Source organism: Oryctolagus cuniculus, chromosome 3 (assembly GCF_051225735.1).
Source record: "Oryctolagus cuniculus isolate XC-2025 breed Fujian yellow rabbit chromosome 3, ASM5122573v1, whole genome shotgun sequence".
NCBI lineage: Eukaryota > Metazoa > Chordata > Mammalia > Lagomorpha > Leporidae > Oryctolagus > Oryctolagus cuniculus.
This window is the reverse complement of record NC_142869.1, coordinates 120,633,313-120,652,950: the sequence shown is the minus strand read 5'-3', so window position 1 is coordinate 120,652,950 and position 19,638 is coordinate 120,633,313. Positions and strand designations below refer to the sequence as shown.

General features: G+C 53.7%; 1 protein-coding gene across 4 annotated transcripts; it reads left to right on the top strand.

Moving 5' to 3' along the window:
- Positions 1–1,262: 1,262 nt before the first annotated feature.
- Positions 1,263–15,479, top strand: PTPN18 (protein tyrosine phosphatase non-receptor type 18). 4 transcript variants are annotated; one of them, XM_089329357.1, is made up of 15 exons: positions 1,284–1,459; positions 2,750–2,858; positions 3,028–3,104; positions 3,188–3,283; positions 3,364–3,402; positions 10,845–10,910; positions 11,335–11,397; positions 11,941–12,083; positions 12,777–12,843; positions 12,921–12,998; positions 13,078–13,167; positions 13,283–13,374; positions 14,044–14,246; positions 14,632–14,706; positions 14,887–15,479. In XM_089329357.1, the coding sequence occupies exons 1-15, from the start codon at positions 1,367–1,369 to the stop codon at positions 14,952–14,954; spliced, it is 1,359 nt and encodes a 452-aa protein (XP_089185483.1). In that variant the 5' UTR covers positions 1,284–1,366; the 3' UTR covers positions 14,955–15,479. The 4 variants fall into 4 exon arrangements, 3 of the variants coding, with proteins under 3 accessions (XP_089185483.1, XP_002712329.1, XP_089185484.1); XM_002712283.6 differs by having other exon boundaries at positions 10,842–10,910; XM_089329358.1 differs by having other exon boundaries at positions 1,308–1,459; positions 3,063–3,104; positions 10,842–10,910.
- The last annotated feature ends 4,159 nt before the right edge of the window (positions 15,480–19,638 follow it).

Sequence of the window (19,638 nt, the reverse complement as noted above, 5' to 3'; positions counted from 1 at the left end):
CCTGCTGGATGGACAGCTAGCCAAACGGACAGAGTCATGGACAGATGGGGAGACCCCCAGCTAGACATCTTGGTAGACTTGTGGCTACCTGGACCCTCTTCCCCCAGTCAGTGGGAAGGTGGGCCCCAACCAAGCAGGAGACAGAGCTGCCTCAAAAAGGCAAAGAGATGTTACCCCAGTGGAGGAACACCCCGCCCTCCCAGTTCACCAGCCAGCAAGACTGTCTACTGGACAGACATACCATCCATCCCAGCCTAGATTTGGACAGGCCTGAGGCAGGGTTCCACTTGCTGGGCAGGGACCCCACCCCCGCACCTCCCATGGGACAGATAGATCCTCAGTCCCTCGCTGGACAGAGGATCCTTGGGTAGCCAGGTTGAGTGACCAGTCACTGCTTACTGCCACCTGTGACACAGGTGTCCCAAAGCCAAAGCTTGTCCTGTCTGGCCCTCAGAGTCTGCCCGGTGATCGTCCCTAATGAATCTCCTGTTGCCCCTGGCCCTGAGGACCCTTCAGTGACTTAGCACACTGCCAGTCCTCGGCCACCTCAATTGTCTCCACTGACGCAGCCTGCAGTGACACCCCTGGAAGTTCCCGCAGGAGAGCCTGGGTGATCCTCGGAGCTCTCCCGTCCCCTGCACACCTCCTGAAGCTGGGGATGTGGGGACTGAAGCCAGAGAAGCTCATTGGAAGCGCTGAGGACACCTGTGTCCCTCAGCCCAACTCCGGTGCAGTCCTCTGTTTCCCTACTGGTACAGGCGGGTTGAGATCCGACAATCAGGCTGGATCGTGGGGCCCGCAGCCCTCCTAGCAGACCAGGGAGCAGAAGGAACCTCAGGGGACAGATCCTCCCGCCTCCCTGGGCCCTCCCCACTGCACTAGTGGCCGGGGACCTCTTCCCCACAGCCTGATCTCGCTGACTGCATCCACTCCTTGTGAACCGGGGTCATGGCTCTTAGGAGAGCGGAGCACAACGCCATCCACCCACCCAGAGCCCGCCCCGGGAGGTCGAGTTCCCTGAGGTACGGGTGTGTCCAAAAGGGAGGAAGTCTGCATGGGACTGTGGGGATCAATCTGCGGGCGCTGCAGCCACAAAGAAAGGGTAGCGCCCGCGTGCGACTCACTTCCCAGGCCCAGCCAGCGAGAATGCGGGGCTCCAGCTTGGCCCCTGCTCTGGGGCCGTGGGCGAGGCGAGCGCCGAACGCCATTGGCCGTGGGGCGCACCCCGCCAGCCGCTGCGCGCTTCCATTGGCTGGCGGGGGCGGGGCGGGGCCCCCTTAGCTGGGCCAGCGCTTCCCGCGGTGTCTACACTCGCGGCGAGCGCCCGGCGAAGCGACTGGACTACACCTCGTAGGCGGACAGCGCCATGAGCCGCAGCCTGGACGCGGCGCGGAACTTCCTGGAGCAGCTGGAGGAGAGGGGCGGCTGGGAAGGGGCGGTCCTGGCCGGCGAGTTCAGCGTGAGTGAGCGAGTGTGGACAGCCTTGCGGCCCCTGGCCCCACCGGCCTGACGGCCGCCTTCCTGGCGCGCCCCGCTGCCTCTGCCTCTCTCTCTCCCTCTTTCTCTCGCTCTCGCTTTCGCTTTCTCCCTCAATCCCTTGTTTTCTTTACCCCGCTCCTCTGTGGCTCTTTCACCCGCAGCCAGCAGGGCCCCAGCGGACAAAGTCCGCGCGAAGCTGGGAGGGGCCGCACACGCGCTCAGGTCCGGGTGTCCTCCAGCGCTCCCGGCGAGCGCGCTGCACACCTGCACGGGAGCTCGGGGTGTTAAGAGACGTGCCAGGGCAGCGGGGTGCCGAGGCGGGCGTGTACACGCCCCCGGCCTTTTGCCGGGCGACCCACTGGGCCCGGTGACCTCAGCATCTCCCTCCGCGGACCCGGGATGCCGATGGCCAAGGCACTCGCGCTGGACGCTCACTTTCCGGAGTGGGACGCTGGGTATTGCAGCAGGGCTGGCAAACGCGAGGCTTCAAGCGCGAACACGCACGTGCAAACACAGAGGCAGACGCAATCTAGGCAGAAATAGGCGTCATGTTCTAAATATTTAAAAAAGCCTTGCTTTTCAATGGCAATGTGTACCATGAATATAACTCCATAAAAACCATACGACAGGCACAGCCTGTGACGGTTGCAACTCACAACCGACGTTATGCAATCAAAGGGCTCCTGGAAAACCCTTATTAGAACATAAGGGTATTTTGGATGCGGAAAAACTCGGAGGTCATGCGATTTTCTCTCTTGCGAACTTTTGGAAGACTTCCTCCCAGATTAATATACATTTGTCTACGCGCATGTAAAAGTGTTGTAGAGAAAATGAAGATGTGCCTGCTAAACGTAAAATACAATTCAGATAGAATGGAAATGCAGGTGACCCGCGTGTACACATTTGGTGTATGACGTCACCTACAGCGCATCTTGCATCCCATCGCTTGTTTCTTATCCTTCTTGGGGTCCGGGAACGCAAGCTTCTTCACATCTGCTGCCTTCAGCCACACAACAGCCGACAGAGGGTGCGGGGCGGGGGTGCGTGCCGAAGCGTCTGGGTTTCGCCCTCACCGCACAGGCACCTTTGGCAAAGTCACTCGCCCACCTGTGCGTCAGCTCGCTCACCTGCACGGGTCAATGCTGCCATTCATGGCTTCACTGTCGCTACGAGCAGCCAGGCCTGCGCCGCTGGGGGCTTCCTTGCACCCCCCCTCTCACCCGGGACCTCATGACTGCGCTGCCCTGTCCCCCGCCACTGCCGCCACCAGGATATCCAGGCCCGCTCTGCTGCCTGGAAGAGGGACAGAGTGTGCACCGCCGAGGCCGGCAGCCTGCCGGGGAATGCGAAGAAGAACCGCTACAAAGACGTGCTGCCCTGTGAGTGGGGGGCTCTGGCGGGGAGCCAGGTGCGCGCGCCCCGCCCCGCAGCCGTGCAGGTGTCACCCGTTGCGCTCCCGCGGGTGCCTGGAACGGGAGGGGAGCCCGGCAGGTGCGCGGACGCCCCAGCACCGCCAAACCCCTCGTTTCTCGCCTCGCCGGCTGGCAGATGATCGCACGCGAGTGATCCTCTCCCTGCTGCAGGAGGAGGGACACGGCGACTACATCAACGGCAACTTTATCAGGGTCAGGCCCGGGATCGGGGCGAGGGCGCCCTGGGGGCGGCGGGGCGGACCGGGGCGTCCCCACGCTGACCGCGCCTCCCGCAGGGCGCAGATGGGAGCCGGGCCTACATCGCCACGCAAGGACCGCTGCCTCACACGCTGCAGGACTTCTGGCGCCTGGTGTGGGAGTTCAGGGTGAAGGTCAGCGCCCGGGAGGGCGGGCGGCGTTCTGGTTCCCCGGCTCCCTGGCCCGCATCAGCTGCGTGTCCCTCCGCGTCTAGGTGATCCTGATGGCGTGTCGGGAGACGGAGAACGGGCGGGTAGGTGTCCTCAGGCCCCAGCGTGCTGTCCCTGTGCCGGGGGGAGGGAGGAGGAAGCCCCGTCCGTGGCCCAGGACGGGTTTCTAGACTGTCCTCACTGCTCCGCGGGAGGCTCACTACGCCTCTCTGTAGTTTTGTGGATTAGTCTTTTTGCTTTTCCTCATGGGGCTCACCTGCTGGGCCACTCCATACCATAGGACAGCCCCCTGTACTGACCAGTGCCCCTGTACTGCCCGGATTTCTCTACACCTCTCTCTCTCTCTCTCTCTCTCTCTCTCTCTCTCATTCAGCTGGAACTCTCTGGGCTCTGCTATTCCTGCCTCTAGACCTGAGCGTGGCTGTCCCCTCTTCCTAAGCCCTTCCCCTACCCTGGCTGGCTCTGTAAACCTCTTCCAGGTGTTGGTGCAGATGCTCAGACCTCAAGGAGACCATCCTGGATCCTCCCACAACTCCTGGATCTTTCCCTTGTCCTACTTTTTGTTCTTACCAATTTCTTCTTCTCCTTCCTCCTCCTCCTCCTCCTCCTCCTCCTCTTCTTCTTCTTCTAGATTTTATTTATTTATTTATTTATTTATTTATTTATTTATTTTAAAGGCAGAGTTACAGCACAGAGAGGGAGAGACAGAGAGAGATCTTCCATCTGCTGGTTCACTCCCCAAAAGGCCACAATGCTCAGAGATAGACTGATCCAAAGCCAGGAGCCAGGAGCTTCTTGCGGGTCTCCCACGCAGGTGCAGGAGCCCAAGCACTTGGGCCATCTTCTACTGCTTTCCCAGGCCATCAGCAGAGAGCTGGATCAGAAGAGGAGCAGCTGGGACCCAAACTGGTGCCCATATGGGATGCCAGGGCGAGGCAGAGGCTTAGCCTACAATGCCACAGCTCTGGCCCCACCAATACTTCTAATACAGTACATAGTACATAGTACTTCTAACAGAGTACATAGTCCTAAATACATAAAATATACTTCACCATATGCTATTTTTTTTTTTTTTTTGGACAGGCAGAGTGGGCACTGAGAGAAAGAGACAGAGAGAAAGGTCTGCCTTTTCCATTGGTTCACCCTCCAATGGCCGCTGTGGCCAGTGTGCTGCGGCTGGCACACCGCGCTGATCCAAAGCCAGGAGCCAGGTGCTTCTCCTGGTCTCCCATGCAGGTGCAGGGCCCAAGGACCTGAGCCATCCTCCACTGCACTCCCTGGCCACAGCAGAGAGCTGGACAGGAAGAGGAGCAACTGGGACAGAATCTGGCGCCCTGACTGGGATTAGAACCCAGTGTGCCATGGCGTCAGCCACCATATGCTATTATTTCTTCTCTGGATCACTGAGATGCCATCACCCACTTAACATGTACAACCCAGCTGCTTTTAGCATATGCCTGGAGGTTAGCATCACCCCGTAAGGAAATTTTGGGGGCTGGCTCTGTGGTATAGTGTGTAAAGCTACCGCCTGCCATGCTGGCATGCCATATGGGTGCCGGTTCAAGTCCTGGCTGCTCTGCTTCCAATCCAGTTCCCTGTTAATGGCCTGGAAAAGCAACGGGAGATGGCCCAAGTGCTTGGGCCTCTGCACCTGAGTGGGAGACCTGGAAGAGGCTCCTGGTTCCTGGCTTTGGATTGGCACAGCTCCAGCCATTGTGGCTATTTGGGGAGTGAACCAGTGAATGGTTCTCTCTCTCTCTCTCTCTCTCTCTCTCTCTCTCTCCTCTCTCCTCTCTCTCTCTCTCTGCCTCTGCCTTTCAAATAAATAAAATAAATAAATCTTAAAAAAAAAAAAGAAATCCTATACCCTCGAATGGTTTCTCCCCATTTCCCACCAACCTCTACAGCCTTGGGCAACCCCTAACCCACTCTGGTTCTCTACTGCTTTGCCTGTTCTGAACATTTCATGTAAATGGAATCACAATATGCAATCTTGGTGAAGGGCCTCTTTCAGTTAGCATGTTTTTGAGTTTCATGCATACTGCAGCATGGATCAACACATCACCTTCCACAAAGCACCTGCCACAACTACGCATTCAGTTTATAGAATTGGAGGGACTTCCATTTTTTGATGGTTATGAATAACCTTGCTGTGAACATTCACGTCCAAGTCTTTGTGTAGAGGCGTGTTTTCATTTCTCTCCACCTAGCCATGACTGATTGGTTCATATGGAAATGCTATGTTCACATTTTGAGGAACTGGTAAACCATTCTTCACAGGGTGTCAATGCACCATATTGCATTCACGCTAACAATCTATGAGGACTTCCATTTCGTCACATACTCACCAGTACTTTTTTGCTGTTTTTTTTTTTTTTGGTTGTCTTTTTTATAGAGGGTGTCCTTTTTTTTTTTGGTTGTATTTTTTTCTTTTTTGGTTGTGGCAATACACACATCCCATAAAATTCCGCATTTTATTCATTTCAAGTGGCATGAAGGAAGGACACTCATTATGGCCACCATCCATTTCTACAACTTGTTCATCATCCCAAATGGAAAACTTGACTCATTAAACATCACCTCCCCAGTCCCCTTCCCCTCTGTTCTACCCTCTGTCTCTGCATATCTACCTATTGTAGGTACTGCACATAAACGGAATTGTACAGCACTTACCCTGCTGTCTCTGTGTGATTTCACTGAGCATGTTTTTAAGGCTCATCCAGGTTGTGCCATATCTTATTCCATTGTATTGAAATCCTTTGTCTTTGTATGTGCATGTCCCATTTTGTTTACCCCTTCTTTGTGGATGGATGTTGGGGTTGTTTCTATCTGTTGGCTATTGTGAATAGTGTTGCCATGAGCAGTGGTGTCAAGAATCCGAGTCTCTTTTCAATTCACTGTGTAGGCACCTGGGGTGGAATTGCTGAGTATCTGACAATTCCATCTTTCTTTCTTGTTTCCTTCTCTCTCTCTCTCTCTCTCTCTCTCTCTCTCTCTCTCTCTCTTTTAATTTCTTTTCCACAGTGGCTGCACTATTCTACATTCCCACCAGGGCTTCCAATTTCTCCACATACTCACCAACAGCTGTGTGTGTGTGTGGGGGGGGGTGTGGGCAGGTGGCATCCTAAGGAGTGGGAAGTGGTCTCCATTGAGGTTTTATTTTTCTGTGCTTATTTCCTTGTTTTTCTTTCTCCTCTGGATACCTATCTGTTCACATCGTTTGCCCATTTTTAAATTGGGCTATTTGGGGTTATTTGTCTTTTTATGATGGAGCAAGTCTTCATTTACAAATCTCTCCTGTGTGTTCTGTGAGTTTTCATTTAGCTTTCCTGTCAGTGTCCATTGAAGCATAAACATTAAACATTTTGTACAGTATTTTTGCTCAAACTTTGTCTTAGGTCATTGCCAAACAGATTGATAGGAATTATGTAGCATCACAGTTTTAAGGATTTTGCTGCTGTTTTAAATTTCCTTTATATGAGTGAAGTTGAAAAGTTTTTTCACCTGATTATTGTTTATTGCTTATTTTCCTGCTGACATAGGTCTTTTTGCTTTTTATTTGTTGAACTGTTTATTTAGTAGGGCCATTGAGCTTTTGACTATAACATAATTAACAAATATATTACCTCAAAAAATTAAGTTACAAAAAATTTTAAATTTTGATACATTTAACGGATTGGATTTTTTTCCTTATGTTTTTGATTTGGCATTTAAGAAGTTACCAGCTCATTAAAGGTCATAAATATTTACTCCTGTGTTTTCTTCCAAGTGTTTTGGAGTTGTTGGTTTTTTAAGATTGATTTTTGAAAAAGATTTATTTATTCATTTGAAAGTCAGAGTTAGAGAGAGAGAGAGGCAAAGGCAGAGGCAGAGGCAGAGGCAGAAAGAGAGAGATCTTCCATCTGCTTGTTCACTCCCCACATGGCTGCAATGGCCGGAGCTGGGCCAATCCAAAGCCAGGAGCCAGGAGCCAGGAGCTTCTTTCGGGTCTCCCAGGCGAGTGCAGGGGCCCAAGCACTTGGGCCAATTCCACTGCTTTCCCAGGCCATATAGCAGGGAGCTAGATTAGAAGTAGAGCAGCTGAGACTCAAACCTGCATCCATATGGGATGCTGGCAGCCCCATTGTTTTGTAGTTGTAAGTCTCTGATTCATCTGAATTTTTGTATAGACTATGTTATAGGAAATCGAAATTCATTCTTTTGCATGTGACTATCCAATTATTCCAGCACTATTGGTTGTAAAATGAAACAATACTTTCTTCCATGCAATGGACTTGGCACTCTTGAAAATTAGTTGATCATGAATAGGAGAGCTTATTTCTGAACTTTGTTTTATTCTCTTGACCAATATGTTCATCCTTGTGCCAGTAAAACACACTTTCGATTCTGGCACCTTTGCAGTAAGTTTTGAAATCAGAAAGTGTGAGTCCTCCGTTTTTTTTTTGTTTTTGTTTTTGTTTTTTTAAATTTTCATTGTTTTGGCTCTTCTGGGTGGATCCCTTGCTGTGTAGAAAAGAGCTGATGCTGCAGGCATAACTGCTTATGCTTAAAAAGGCTTTCCTGTAAGTTTGGCTCTTGGCTGGCTCTGACAACTTGCACTGCTAGTTAGAGTGGCTCTTGGTGCCCCAACTGTTTCTATGGTGGTTGATGCCAAAGACCTTCTTTCCTTCTGGAAACCTGATATTAGGGTACCTGCTGAGCAGGAGGTGCCTACACGCTGTGCAGAATATGCCCCCTGGTAAAAATTCTGGGCACTGAGCCCTAATGAGCTCCCAGTGGCCAACCTTCCACGTGTGTTGCCACTGCTTGTTGCTGTGTGGCTCCATGGGAGAGGACCTTAGGGAACTGCTGCCTTCTTTTCTTCACACTCTTGCCCCTTGCTGGCTTTATTCTGTGCCCTGTCAGTGTAACAAGTCATGTCTGTGCGTATGACTCTATGCTGAGTGCTGTGTGTGTCACACAGTGAGTCACTGAACCTGGGCGTGACCTCCCGTGCACATGACACACTTGCATTTCCATAGGAGTCTTAAGCTCAGCTTGTCAGTGTCATCAACACTCCAGCTGGGATTTCACAGGGGCCGCTTTGACCGGGGAGGTCGAATGGGGGAGCTTTGGCTATTGTTTGCCAGGCTGTCACCACAGGTATCTGTCCGTCTGTCTGGATCCTCTTAGATTTCTTTCACCAGTGCTTTGTTGGTGTTTCGTTCACAAATTTTGCACCTTTATTAAATTTCTTCCTAGGAAGTGAACAGTGCTTTTTGAGGTTGTTGTCAATGACTTGTCTTCTTCATTGGGTTATTGTAAACTGAATACAATTGTAGAAACACAGTTGCTTTTCCCCTACTGATCTCATAGCTCATAATCTTGCTGAACTCATTCATTAGCTTTAATAATGTGAGTGTGTGTGTGTGTGTGTGTGTTTGTGTGTGTGTATTCTTTAGGGTTTTCTACACATAAGATCATGTCATCTGTAAATCATGACAGTTTTGTCTCTTCCTTTCCAGTCTGGGTGCCCATCCTGTCATCCTCACATTCTCCCTTTCTTCTCACCTCCTTTTTCTCTATCTATCCATCTCCCTTTTCTCTATCTATCCATCTCCCTCAATCTGTCGGTTTGTCTATCTATCTCTGTGTCTTTTTTCCCCCTATTTGCACTGGCTAGAATTTCCAGTACACATGGAAGTGTGAACTTTCTTGCCTTGTTCCTGATTTGTAGGCCAAAACATTGGCAGCCTTTTTCTGCCAACTGACTTTTCTCCTGTTTGTGGGTTGAATTTTCCTGTTTCTTGATATGTCTAGTAAATTTTTATTGGGTGGTCAACATTTTGGGTTTTTATACAGGTTAAGTGTTAGGTTCTGTTGTCTCCCTTTGAAGGGTGTTTCACTCTTTGAGGAAGACAGTTCAGTTACTTGTGGGTACCGGATCGTTTTGAAGTCTGTTTTCCAGCTCTTTCAGGGCGGGTCCGCAGTGGTCTTTATTCCAGAGCCAACTTAGCTCTACTTGCAATGAGAGGTCCCTCGGGCTCCCTCTACTGACTGCTCCTCACCATCAGTGAGGCCTTTCCTCTCTGGCTGGAGCGAAGGTATCGCATCTCTGCCCTCTTTGAACTCAAAGGGACATTCATCCTGTGGATCCCTAGTTCTCATGCTCTCACGGAATGTTATTCTTGCCTGGCCTCATGGGATTTCACCCTATCCTTCAAAAAGTTCAGGGAAAGAGGCTGGCATTTTGGTGCAGCAGGCTAAGCCACCAGTTGTGACTCCAGCATTCCACATCAAAGCACAGTTCAAGTCCTGGCTGCTCTACTTTCCCTTCTGTTCCCTGTTAATGCACCTAGGAAAGCAATGGAGGGTGGCACAAGTCCTTGGGCCCCTGCCATCCACATGGGAGACCAGGATGAAGTTCCTGGCTCCTTGGCTGCAGCCTGGCCCAGTCCCAGTCATTGCAGCCATCTGGAGAATGAACCTGGGGATGGACGATCTCCCCTCCTCTCTCTCTCTCCCTCTCTGACTTTGAATAAATAAAATAAATCATGGATGGGTCACTATTGTGGCATAGCAGGTGAAGCCACCACTTGTGACACTGGCATCCCTTGTGGGAGACAGTTAGTGTTCTGGCTGCTTCCCTTCCATTCCAGCTCCCTGCTAATGGCTTAGAGAGGCAGCCAAGGATATTTGGCAGCAAGTACTCAGGCCCCTGCCACCCAAGTGGGAGACCCAGTAGAATCTCCTGGCTCCTGGCTTGTTGTGGTCATCTGGGGGAGTTAATCAGCAGATGGAAGATTCTCTCTCTTTCTCTCTCTGTAATTCTTTCAAATAAATAAACAAATCTTTTTTAAAGAAGACAATATCACTGTTCATCAAAACAAATTCATAGGAAGTAGAATTAAAAGAGAAGTTTAATTTAGTGCAACAAAAACCCATGCCTTGTTTATCGTAATACATACTTTCCATGAAGGCTCCTGGTATATTCTCAGATTATTATTCAGCCAGACTCGAGGAACAGGGACCCCTGTGCAGATTTTTGGAAGGTTTTCAGGTGGTAGTGGGTTTTTGTTTTGTGTTGTGCTGTGTTTTGCTTTTGTCTGTTCTCGCTGGGACTCTGTCCTGCCACTTCTGGCTGCCCCAGCTGTCAGCTCAGTGAGGTCACTAGATTGCTCACATCCTCCAGCCTGGGGATTCACTCCAAGCTGTGAGCTGGGGCAGTCTGCTCAGGCACCACCTCCCTAAATGCCTATTTTCTCGTGCCAGAGAGTAGGGTTCAGGTTTCATGTCTGGTGATTTGGCTGCTAACAGTGTGGGGTTCCCTGGACCGTCTTCCTCCCGCCAGGCCAGCAGCTCACCTGCCTTGGGTGTGCATATGTGTGATCTGACCACTCTGCCACCAGCCTCCATCACAGCTGCAGCTGCCTGTGGTCCCACCAGAAGCCCGGGCTGTCCTGTGAGGGCATGGACTGTTGAGTTGCAGCTCTGAAAGTGACTCCACCCTCCTCATTCTGTGCTTTCTCTTTACTTTTCACAGAAGAAGTGTGAGCGTTACTGGGCCCAAGAGCAAGAGCCACTGCAGATTGGGCCTTTCTGCATTACCCTGGTGAGCTGGGACTGAGGTGGGAGCAGGGGTGTGCAGCCTTGGACGATGGATGATGGGGACACTTCAAGGATGATATCCAGGGTGGATGGCTCCTTTCCCCCCAAAACCTCACAACTATGGGAGATTCATGGAGCTCTCTGATGCCGATGTGCAAATACCCTTGACTTGATATATGGGTTGACTGTGTTTTTACTGTGGCTATGATCACAGTTCCATCTGTCATGTAAACGTGCCAGGTTGGGTTCTTGAAATCTTTCTCTCTCTTAGCATTCTGAAAGAACTCAGGGAAACATGTTAGATCTGGGGAATGTTTGGGCTACATGAAGTTTCTAAACAGGCTTTTGCTTTGCTTTCTACAAATGTGTGTCTTTGGCACCCTCCATTTTGGTTCTCCTGTGTCTTTCCTCTTACCCCATATTCTCAGGCCAAGGAGGCACGGCTGAACTCGGACATTGTGCACAGGACCCTCCAGGTCACATTCAAGAAGGTACCAACAGAGGGGGAGAGTTGTTCTCTGTTTCCTTCTCTGTAAAATGGGCGTTCACAACAGCACCACCTCCTCAAACCATTTTTTTTTTTTTCAAATTAATTTGAAACACAGAGCATCAGAAAGGAGGACACACACAGATCTTCTTCATCCATTGGTTCATTCCCCAAATGCCCAAAACAGCTGGGCTGGGCCAGGCTGAAGCCAGGAGACAGGAAATCCATTGTGGTCTCCCATGTGAATGGCAGGGCCCCAACTACTTAGTCCATCTCTGCTGCCTTCCCAAGCTCATTAACAAGGTGCTGAATTAAAACAGGACTCGAACCAGCACTCTGAGATGGGACGTAGGCATCACAAGTGGCAGCTTAACCCACTGTGCCACAAGACCAATGCCAGTCCCTGTCCTCAACTGTTATCAAGGAGATTTAAATGGAAGGTGCTTAAAGCCAGGCCTGGCATTTAGTAGGTGCTTGAGAAACATCCTCTCTCTCTCTCTCTCTCTCTCTCTCTCTCTCTTCTTTGCTCCCTTTTTTTCTGTTTCAGGAATCCCGTTCCGTGCACCAGTTGCAGTATACTTCCTGGCCAGACCGCGGGGTCCCCAGCAGTTCTGACAATGTGCTCACCATGGTGGAAGAAGCCCGGCGCCTCCATGGACCAGGCCCTGGACCCCTCTGCATCCACTGCAGGTTCGGGGACTGGACTTTATGGGGGTCTGGTGAGGAGATGCGGGAGGGGAGGGAGGTGGGAGGGGATGCAAGGTTTAGGGCCAGCCTTGCCCTTCTGTGTGTGGGTTTTGAGACACCAGACACTTGTTTGCTGCATGGATTGGAGTTAGCTTTTGTTGAGCACAGGCTATCTGCAGCACACAGTTAATACCCCAAATAGGCAAGCAATTATGAAGTTTTTCCTTAGAAATTGTAATTGGAGGATTCTGAGAATCAAGAGGTCTTATGGAGGTCCTCAAATTAGGGACTTCATTCCCAGCCCCAAATGCACTATTTTTAAAAAAATAGATTTACAGAGTTACAGAGAGAGAGACAGAGAGAAAGATCTTCCATCTGCTGGTTCACTTTCTGGATGGCTGCTATGGCTGGGGGCTGGGCCAGGCTGAAGCCAGGAGCCAGGAGCTTCTTCCAGGTCTCCCACATGTGTGCAGGACCCCAAGGACTTGAGCCATCCTCCCCTGCTTTCCCAGGCGCCTTAGCAGGGGCTGGATCAGAAGTGGGGCAGCTGGGACTCCAATCATGCTTATATGGGATGTCAGCCTTACAGGCGGTGGCTTAATCTGTCACGCCAAGACACTGCCCCCCAAATGGACCACTTAAAAGTGATTGCGGGCAGACCCCCTGACCAACCGCACCCTGATTCTCCCTCGCCAGTGCGGGCTGCGGGCGAACCGGTGTCCTGTGCACGGTGGATTACGTGAGGCAGTTGCTGCTGACCAAGGTACCCCGCGGGCCTCGGCGCGCCCGGTGGGTGCCCCGCACCTCCGCGGGGTCTGCTCACACGTCTCTCTGGCCCAGATGATCCCACCGAACTTCAGCCTCTCGAACGTGGTGCTGGAGCTGCGGAAACAGCGGCCCTCCGCGGTGCAGACGGAGGTGCGCCCCGGGGACCCAGGCGGGGTTAGCAGCCCAGCCCTTCCCGGCTTCCCCTCCTGACGGGCCGTCACCCCAACAGGAGCAGTATCGGTTCCTGTACCACACGGTGGCGCAGATGTTCCGCTCCGCGCTGCAGAGGGCCAGCCCCCGCCACCAGGACCTCAAGGAGGTACTGCCGCCCCCTCCCATTCCCGTCTGCCCTCGAGGCCCTCCTCCTCTGGCCTCCGAGTCCCCGGGGAGCCCACCCCGCCAAGCTCAGCACCCTCCCCTCTTGTCTTCCCTAGAATTGCTCCCCCGTCTACGCCGAGGTCGACTCCCTCCGGAAGTCCCCAGCCCTTTTGGGTACAGCACCCCGGCCGGCAGGCGAGGTCCTCAGGTACCGGCCGCACCCCTGCCTCTCCCTCCTCGCTCAGGCGCTGCTGCCTCTTCTGGCCCTTGCCGGGCCAGCCCTCCCATGCTGCTCCCCTCACAGTCTGAGCTCTGCAAACTGCCCCCAGGGTGGCTCTTCGATGCTGGCGCCCCCACGGCCTCCCTGCCGCTAAGGCTGGCCCATGTTCCGAGGCTAGCCCTTCTTTCGCTCTTCCAGCCAGTCACGACTTCCGCTACTTGCCAGGCCTCATGTTGGGTGGTGCAAGTATGGGGCTGACCCTCCTTCAACGCAGATTTCACCCTCTCTCAGCCCCCATCGGCCCTGGGGCGAGCCCTCCATCCTGGGGCTAGCCTCTAACCCCCCTTAGGCGCCACTTCCTCAATCTTTTGTTTCATATACACGTTCACAGACAGGACCACACTGCTTTCCAGGGCCCTGCCCCGTCCACCTGCCACGCCGGCCCCGCCCGCTCTGTCACCCACTTAACTGGCGGGTCGCTGAGAACGTGCTCAGGAGACCCCACCCTCTGCCCTCCGAACCTTGCCGCCGTCGCCCTCCTTCCCTGCGCGCTGTCTGGGCGAGCAGGAAGCCTGCGGTTTGCTCGGCTCACGCTCCCCGCCCCCGCGGGCCACGGGAGCCGCCGTTTCACTTCCTCTGCGCGCTCCCCACCCGCAGAAGCATCTCGGTGCCCGGGGCGCCGACCCTTGCCATGGCCCACACGTACGCGGTGGTGCAGAAGCGCGGGGCCCCGGCGGGCGCGGGCCCCGGGGCGCGGACCGGAGACCCCGAGGGGGAGAAGCTCTACAGTCAGGTGACACCGCGCGCCCTGCGGTCGGGGGCGCACTCCGAGGACGCGAGGCGGCCAATGCCTGCGCAGGGTGAGTCGAGTCCCGTCCGGGGCGCTGGGCGCGGGGATGGGGCTGGGGCGGGCCGCCACCCACCTGCTCCTTCTTGGGTCTCCCAACTTGCTGGGCTCCTGCCCATTCCCACCCCCTCCCCGAGGCTGAGCTTGGGGTTCCCCCTAGCCACGCCCCCTGAGCACCTCCCTGCCCGTGAAACACGTCCCCAGGCCAGCCCAAGCTCGGTTCCCAGCAGTGTCAGCTTGTTTGGTTTGTGCGCCATGGGCGGATGTTCCAGACTTGGTCACTCCCACTCCCGCCGGGCGCCACCCCCAGTCTGCCTCCCTGGGTCTCTGAGGCCCGGTCCCTGCCGGGGGTGGGGGCCAACTGAGCTGACCTGCGAGTGGGGGTCTCCTGCCCACAGCTCCTGCTAACCAAAGCCCTGAGGGACCTGATGCTTATGAGGATGTTGCCGATGGGGCGCAGACCAGTAGGCTAGGTAAGTCAGAGCCTGAGACACCGACCCCAGGACAGGAGTTTGGGGTTCAGGGCTGGGGGGGCCCAGGCCCTTAGAGGCCTGTGGATGTGGCTGTAATGAACCGGGAGCCCCTCGAGGCTTGGGGTGCAGTGGCATGCAAGCCGTCCACAGCTCCTCTGCACCCTACCCTTCTTCCCCCAGGCTTCAACCAGCGCATTGGAAAGCCAAAAGGGCCGCGAGACCCGCCTGCCCACTGGACCCAGGTGTGAGCGCGCCCCCACCGGCCTGTTGTCCCATGTGTGCCTTGGATTCTACTGGTGCCTCTGAAGTGGCACAGGTTGGGAATGGGGACGCTGGGTCTGGATCACAATAAGAACTTCTCAGGGTGGGAAATGTGGGGGCTAAGCCCCCATGATGATAGCATTCAAAGCTTGAGGCTAAGGGCAGGTGGGGCTGCTCTCAGCCGATTCAAGAAAGAATGTGATGGGGCTCCCTCGTTGGACATCGGCATCCCATTTGGGCGCAGGTTCGGGTCCCCACCACTCCACTCCCGGTCCAGCTCCCTGCTGATGACCTGGATATAGGAACGGAAGATGGCCCAGGTGCTTGGGCTCCTGCCACCTCTGTGGGTGATCCAGATGAAGCTCTTGGCTCTTGGCTTCCATCTGGCCCAGCCCTGGCCGTTGCAGCCATTTGGGGAGGGATGCAGTGGATGGAAGACCTCTGTCTCTCCCCCTACTCCTCTGTAACACTGCCTTTCAAATAAATAAAAATAAAGTATTTTTAAAAAGAAAGAATGTGGGGAGTGGGCACAGTCCCTGGGTTGTGAAGGGAAGGATGGACAGGTGGACCTCCCAAGACTGTTCCTGCCTCACATAATGGGCTGTTCCTCAGTATCTGAGCCTCCCGAGCACCCAAGGAACCCCATAGAGAAAGGGATGGACCCTCAGGGACCCTTAGCCACTGACATCCCAGTCAGGAGAGCCACAGCCAGGCAGATCGGCCCCAGATAAACAGACCACAGAGAAGCAGCCACACAGAACCCCACACAGACCATCAGAGGGCCAGTCCATGGCTGGGCAGATGGCTGCTCAGCCAGAGAGACAGACTAGCAAGCAGCCACACACACCAGTCCCACACAGATCAGCCAGAGAGACCACTGGACAGACAGAGCCCCCAGAAGACAGACCCCACTGTCAGGTGGGGCACCTAGCTGAGCAACTCTCAGACAAATGTAAACATTCCCAGCTGGTCACATAGACATCACAGCTGCACAGGCCCTAACCCTCCACCTGAGGCCTGCAGTACCTTCCGCGTAACCAGGCTGCCACTCCCAGACGGACAGACACCAGCCACACTGATAGAACCCTGACTGCACAACCAGCCAGCCTTCCAGATTCCCCACCAGCGAGACAGGTGCATCCCTCAGGAGGCAGACACACCCCTGCAACTACACAGAACCCACAATGGGGCAGATACGTTGATGCCGATGCTGCTGGGCAGATAGATGGACAGACCCTCCCATCAGCATCTCCAGTTGGGCAGATCTTACGCTCTCCTAGCTGAACAGATGAAATAGATCAGCGGATCCTTCACACGGTCAGACAGACAGACACAAGCAGAAAGACAAGTCCCCAGCCCTTCAGGGAGGTAGGCATCCTTTTGGATAGGTGGACCCTTATTGGACAGGTGGCTCCCAGCCAGCCAGTGGCATAACCACCCTCAACCAGAGTCAGGGGGACCACTGTCTAGCTGAGTGGCCAGTTAGGTACCAAGCCAGGTGGACAGACAGACTTCTGGCCGTGCAAACCCCAGCCAGATGGAAGGATCCCCAATCAGACCAATCCCTAGCTGCTTACACAGAATTGCCTCTGCAATCCAGGAGGGGAGACGCTAAAGCAGAAATAGGAGGCAACACTCCCAAACCCATGCCAGTTTCCTCTGTCGCCTGAGATCAGGACCCGCAGAGCTACCGTCTAGGGTTTAAGGCTGGGGCTGAACTGTTTGCAGTCCTTGGCTGCCCTATCTGATAGGGAGGAGAGCAGCCGTGCACATTGGAAGAGAGTTTGGATCTGTGCGTCTCCTACAGGGTTCTGGGTGCCTGTGAGCAGCAGGAGGGGCTGCTGCGCAGGGTGTGCTGGGAGCAGGCTCCGACAGCTTGCACTGATTCACTGCACGGTGCCTCAGACACCGACCGTGGCTGGCGCAGCTGCAAGGGGCTGGGTCACCTGGTCAGCACGTACTGGAGTGAAGAGGGATTTTGTTTGCATTCAGCACGAGGGCCAGATTCTTGGCATGAGCTTCTCAGCATAGCCCAGAAGAGACGAAAGTCCATAGACATGACCCCGCTTCTAAGCTCTAGAATAGTCTTTTTTACACAGTATACATCAAAAGCAAAGGCCTGTTGGGACCATCCCCAAAGTGCATCCTTTTGCAGAGGGGTTTTGATCCCTCTGGGGACCTGGGTGACTCCCCCAAGATGGCGCATTTGCACCTAGCTCCAGCTCTAGGGTCAGCCAGATCCCTTCTGAGGCCAAACCAGGTCTCTCTGGTACCCAAAAGCTGCTGAGGCTCACCGTGGTGTCTTCCCACCTGAGAGGTTTGTCCCAGCTGGCACATGACACAGCAGGGTTAGAACTGTGCACAAGGCATGTTGGCAAGTTATGAATTGTGTTATGAGTTATGCATTGTGCTATTGTTTGGTCCTGAGAAACACCATCAGTTTTGGGTATCTGGGAGTAAAGAAAAAAAATTGAATTTCTAGACCTGATCAGCCCTGGTGGAGAGATCTCCCAGAGCCTAGTCCAGGGGCTTTGCCAGGCTCCCCCTGGGACATGCTGTATCCTTTCCCTTCAACATGGCCATGAATCACAGACAGAAGAGATGGAACAGGGTCCTTCCCTAGGAAGACAGTCCTCAAGAAGTGTGTGTTGAATGAATAAATGATTTCTTTTGTGCTGTTGCTAGTATGCCACATTTATGGTCCCACACCTCACGTCTCTGGTATGATCCCTGAAAGGACTCCAAGAGAGCCAGGAGTCTTCAGAGACATCGGCACCAGAGTTGTATGGTGCACCATGTGCTGGCAGTCACGCGTGTTCCGGTGCTCCTTGGCCTTGTCCCCACTCTGCCCTGCTTACAGAACTTCCTCCTTGCACCTGCACTTGGGGGGGCATTTTCTCTATTAATAATAATGCAGAGATGTACTTGCAAGGGTACTTCAAACAGTGCGTAGAGGGGCTGGCCTCATGGCGGAGCAGGTTTAGCTGTCGCCTACAACACCCACATATGGGTGCAGTTGGAGTCTGGCTGCTCCACTTCTGTTCCAGTTCCCTGCTAATTCCCCTGGCAAAGCAACGGAAGACGGCCCAAGTGCATGGACACTGCCAGCCACATAGGAGACCCGGAAGAAGCTCCTGGCTCCAGCCTGGCTCAGCCCTGGCCATTGCGGCTATCTGGGAAGTGAGCCAGTGGTTGGAAGATCTCTCTGTCTCTCCCTGTCTCTGTAACTCTGCCTTTCAAACTAATAAATAGGAGCCAATGCTGTGGTGTACCCAGTAAAGCCACCGCTGTGGTATAGCCAGTAAAGCCGCTGCCTGCAGTGCTGGCATCCCATATGGGCGCCAGTTTGAGTTCTGGATGTTCCACTTCCAATTCAGCTCCCTGCTAATGCACCTGGGACAAGCAGCAGAAGGTGGCCCAAGTGCTTGGGCTCCTGCCACCCACATGGTGGACCCAGAAGAAGCTATAGGCTCTGGCTTTGGCCTGGCTCAGCCCTAGCCTATGTGGCCATTTGGAGAGTGAACCAGCGGATGGAAAATCTCTCCCCCCCCCCCACCTCTCCTCTCTCTCTGTAACTCTGACTTTCAAGTAAAATAAATGAATCTTTAAAAAAAAGATTTCAAGCCAGCACTGCAGCTCACTAGGCTAATCCTCCGCCTGTGGCGCCGGCTCCCCGGGTTCTAGTCCTGGTTGAGGCACCGGATTCTGTCCTGGTCACTCCTCTTCCTGTCCAGCTCTCTGCTGTGGCCCGGGAGTGCAGTGGAGGATGGCCCAAGTGTTTGGGCCTTGCACCCACACGGGAGACCAGGAGAGGCACCTGACTCCTGCCTTTGGAGCAGCGCACCTGCCATAGTAGTCATTTCGGGGGTGAACCAACGGAAGGAAGACCTTTCTCTCTGTCTCTCTCTCTCACTGTCTACTCTGCCTGTCAAAAAAAAAAAAAAAAGTAAGTGTATCACAGTGCAAAAAATGTTGCAATCCATGCATAGGTGAGGTTCAAACAATTCACAGAAAATATGTATTATTGAAAACCAATGCATGGATCTTGAAGTTTTTTTGCATCATAATAAACGTATCTTCATTTAATTTTTTTCCATGCCTGTTTTGAAGTGCGCTGACCCATTTTCATTTGTGCGGGTATCTAATACGATTGGTCTGCAAAAGGAAGCTGTCTGGGGCAAAAGTCAACAAGAATGAGAACAGTCTGTGATGTGCAGGTGCAGTGCCGTGGTATCGCGTGTGTCACAGCCCTGCTCCGACCTGACAGACCAAGACAAGATTTGGTGCTCGCATCTGAGCATGGACAGAGCAAGTGGACCCAACGTGCCCGTGTGGACTGCTCTGGGGGGGTGACAGCTGCCTCACCTCCTCCCACCACCTACACCATGCCCCCCCCACAGGTGCGCCCCTGCTCCCCACCAGCATTCAATCCAGGGTCACACTGAGACCCTCAGATGCTCCCCAGGTCCCCCAACCCACTGCAAACCCTCATCCCAGCACGGGCTTGTTCCCACACAGCCTCACGCAGCAAGAGCTCCTGGCTCCCCATGGGATGGAGTCTCCCTCTCTGCAGGGAGGAACAAACCCAGTGTGTTTACCTACAGGGGTGCTTGCGTGGCTTCTGGTGGGAGAAGGGGAGATGTGGCTAAGCCACGTTACACCAAGCTGCTT

Coding starts and splice junctions, on each gene's coding strand:
- PTPN18 (XM_002712283.6), top strand. CDS start 1,367: ATGAGCCGCAGCCTGGACGCGGCGCGGAACTTCCTGGAGCAGCTGGAG. Junction 3,105..3,187: donor TCAACGGCAACTTTATCAGG/GTCAGGCCCGGG, acceptor CGCCTCCCGCAG/GGCGCAGATGGGAGCCGGGC. Junction 14,707..14,886: donor GGCGCAGACCAGTAGGCTAG/GTAAGTCAGAGC, acceptor TTCTTCCCCCAG/GCTTCAACCAGCGCATTGGA.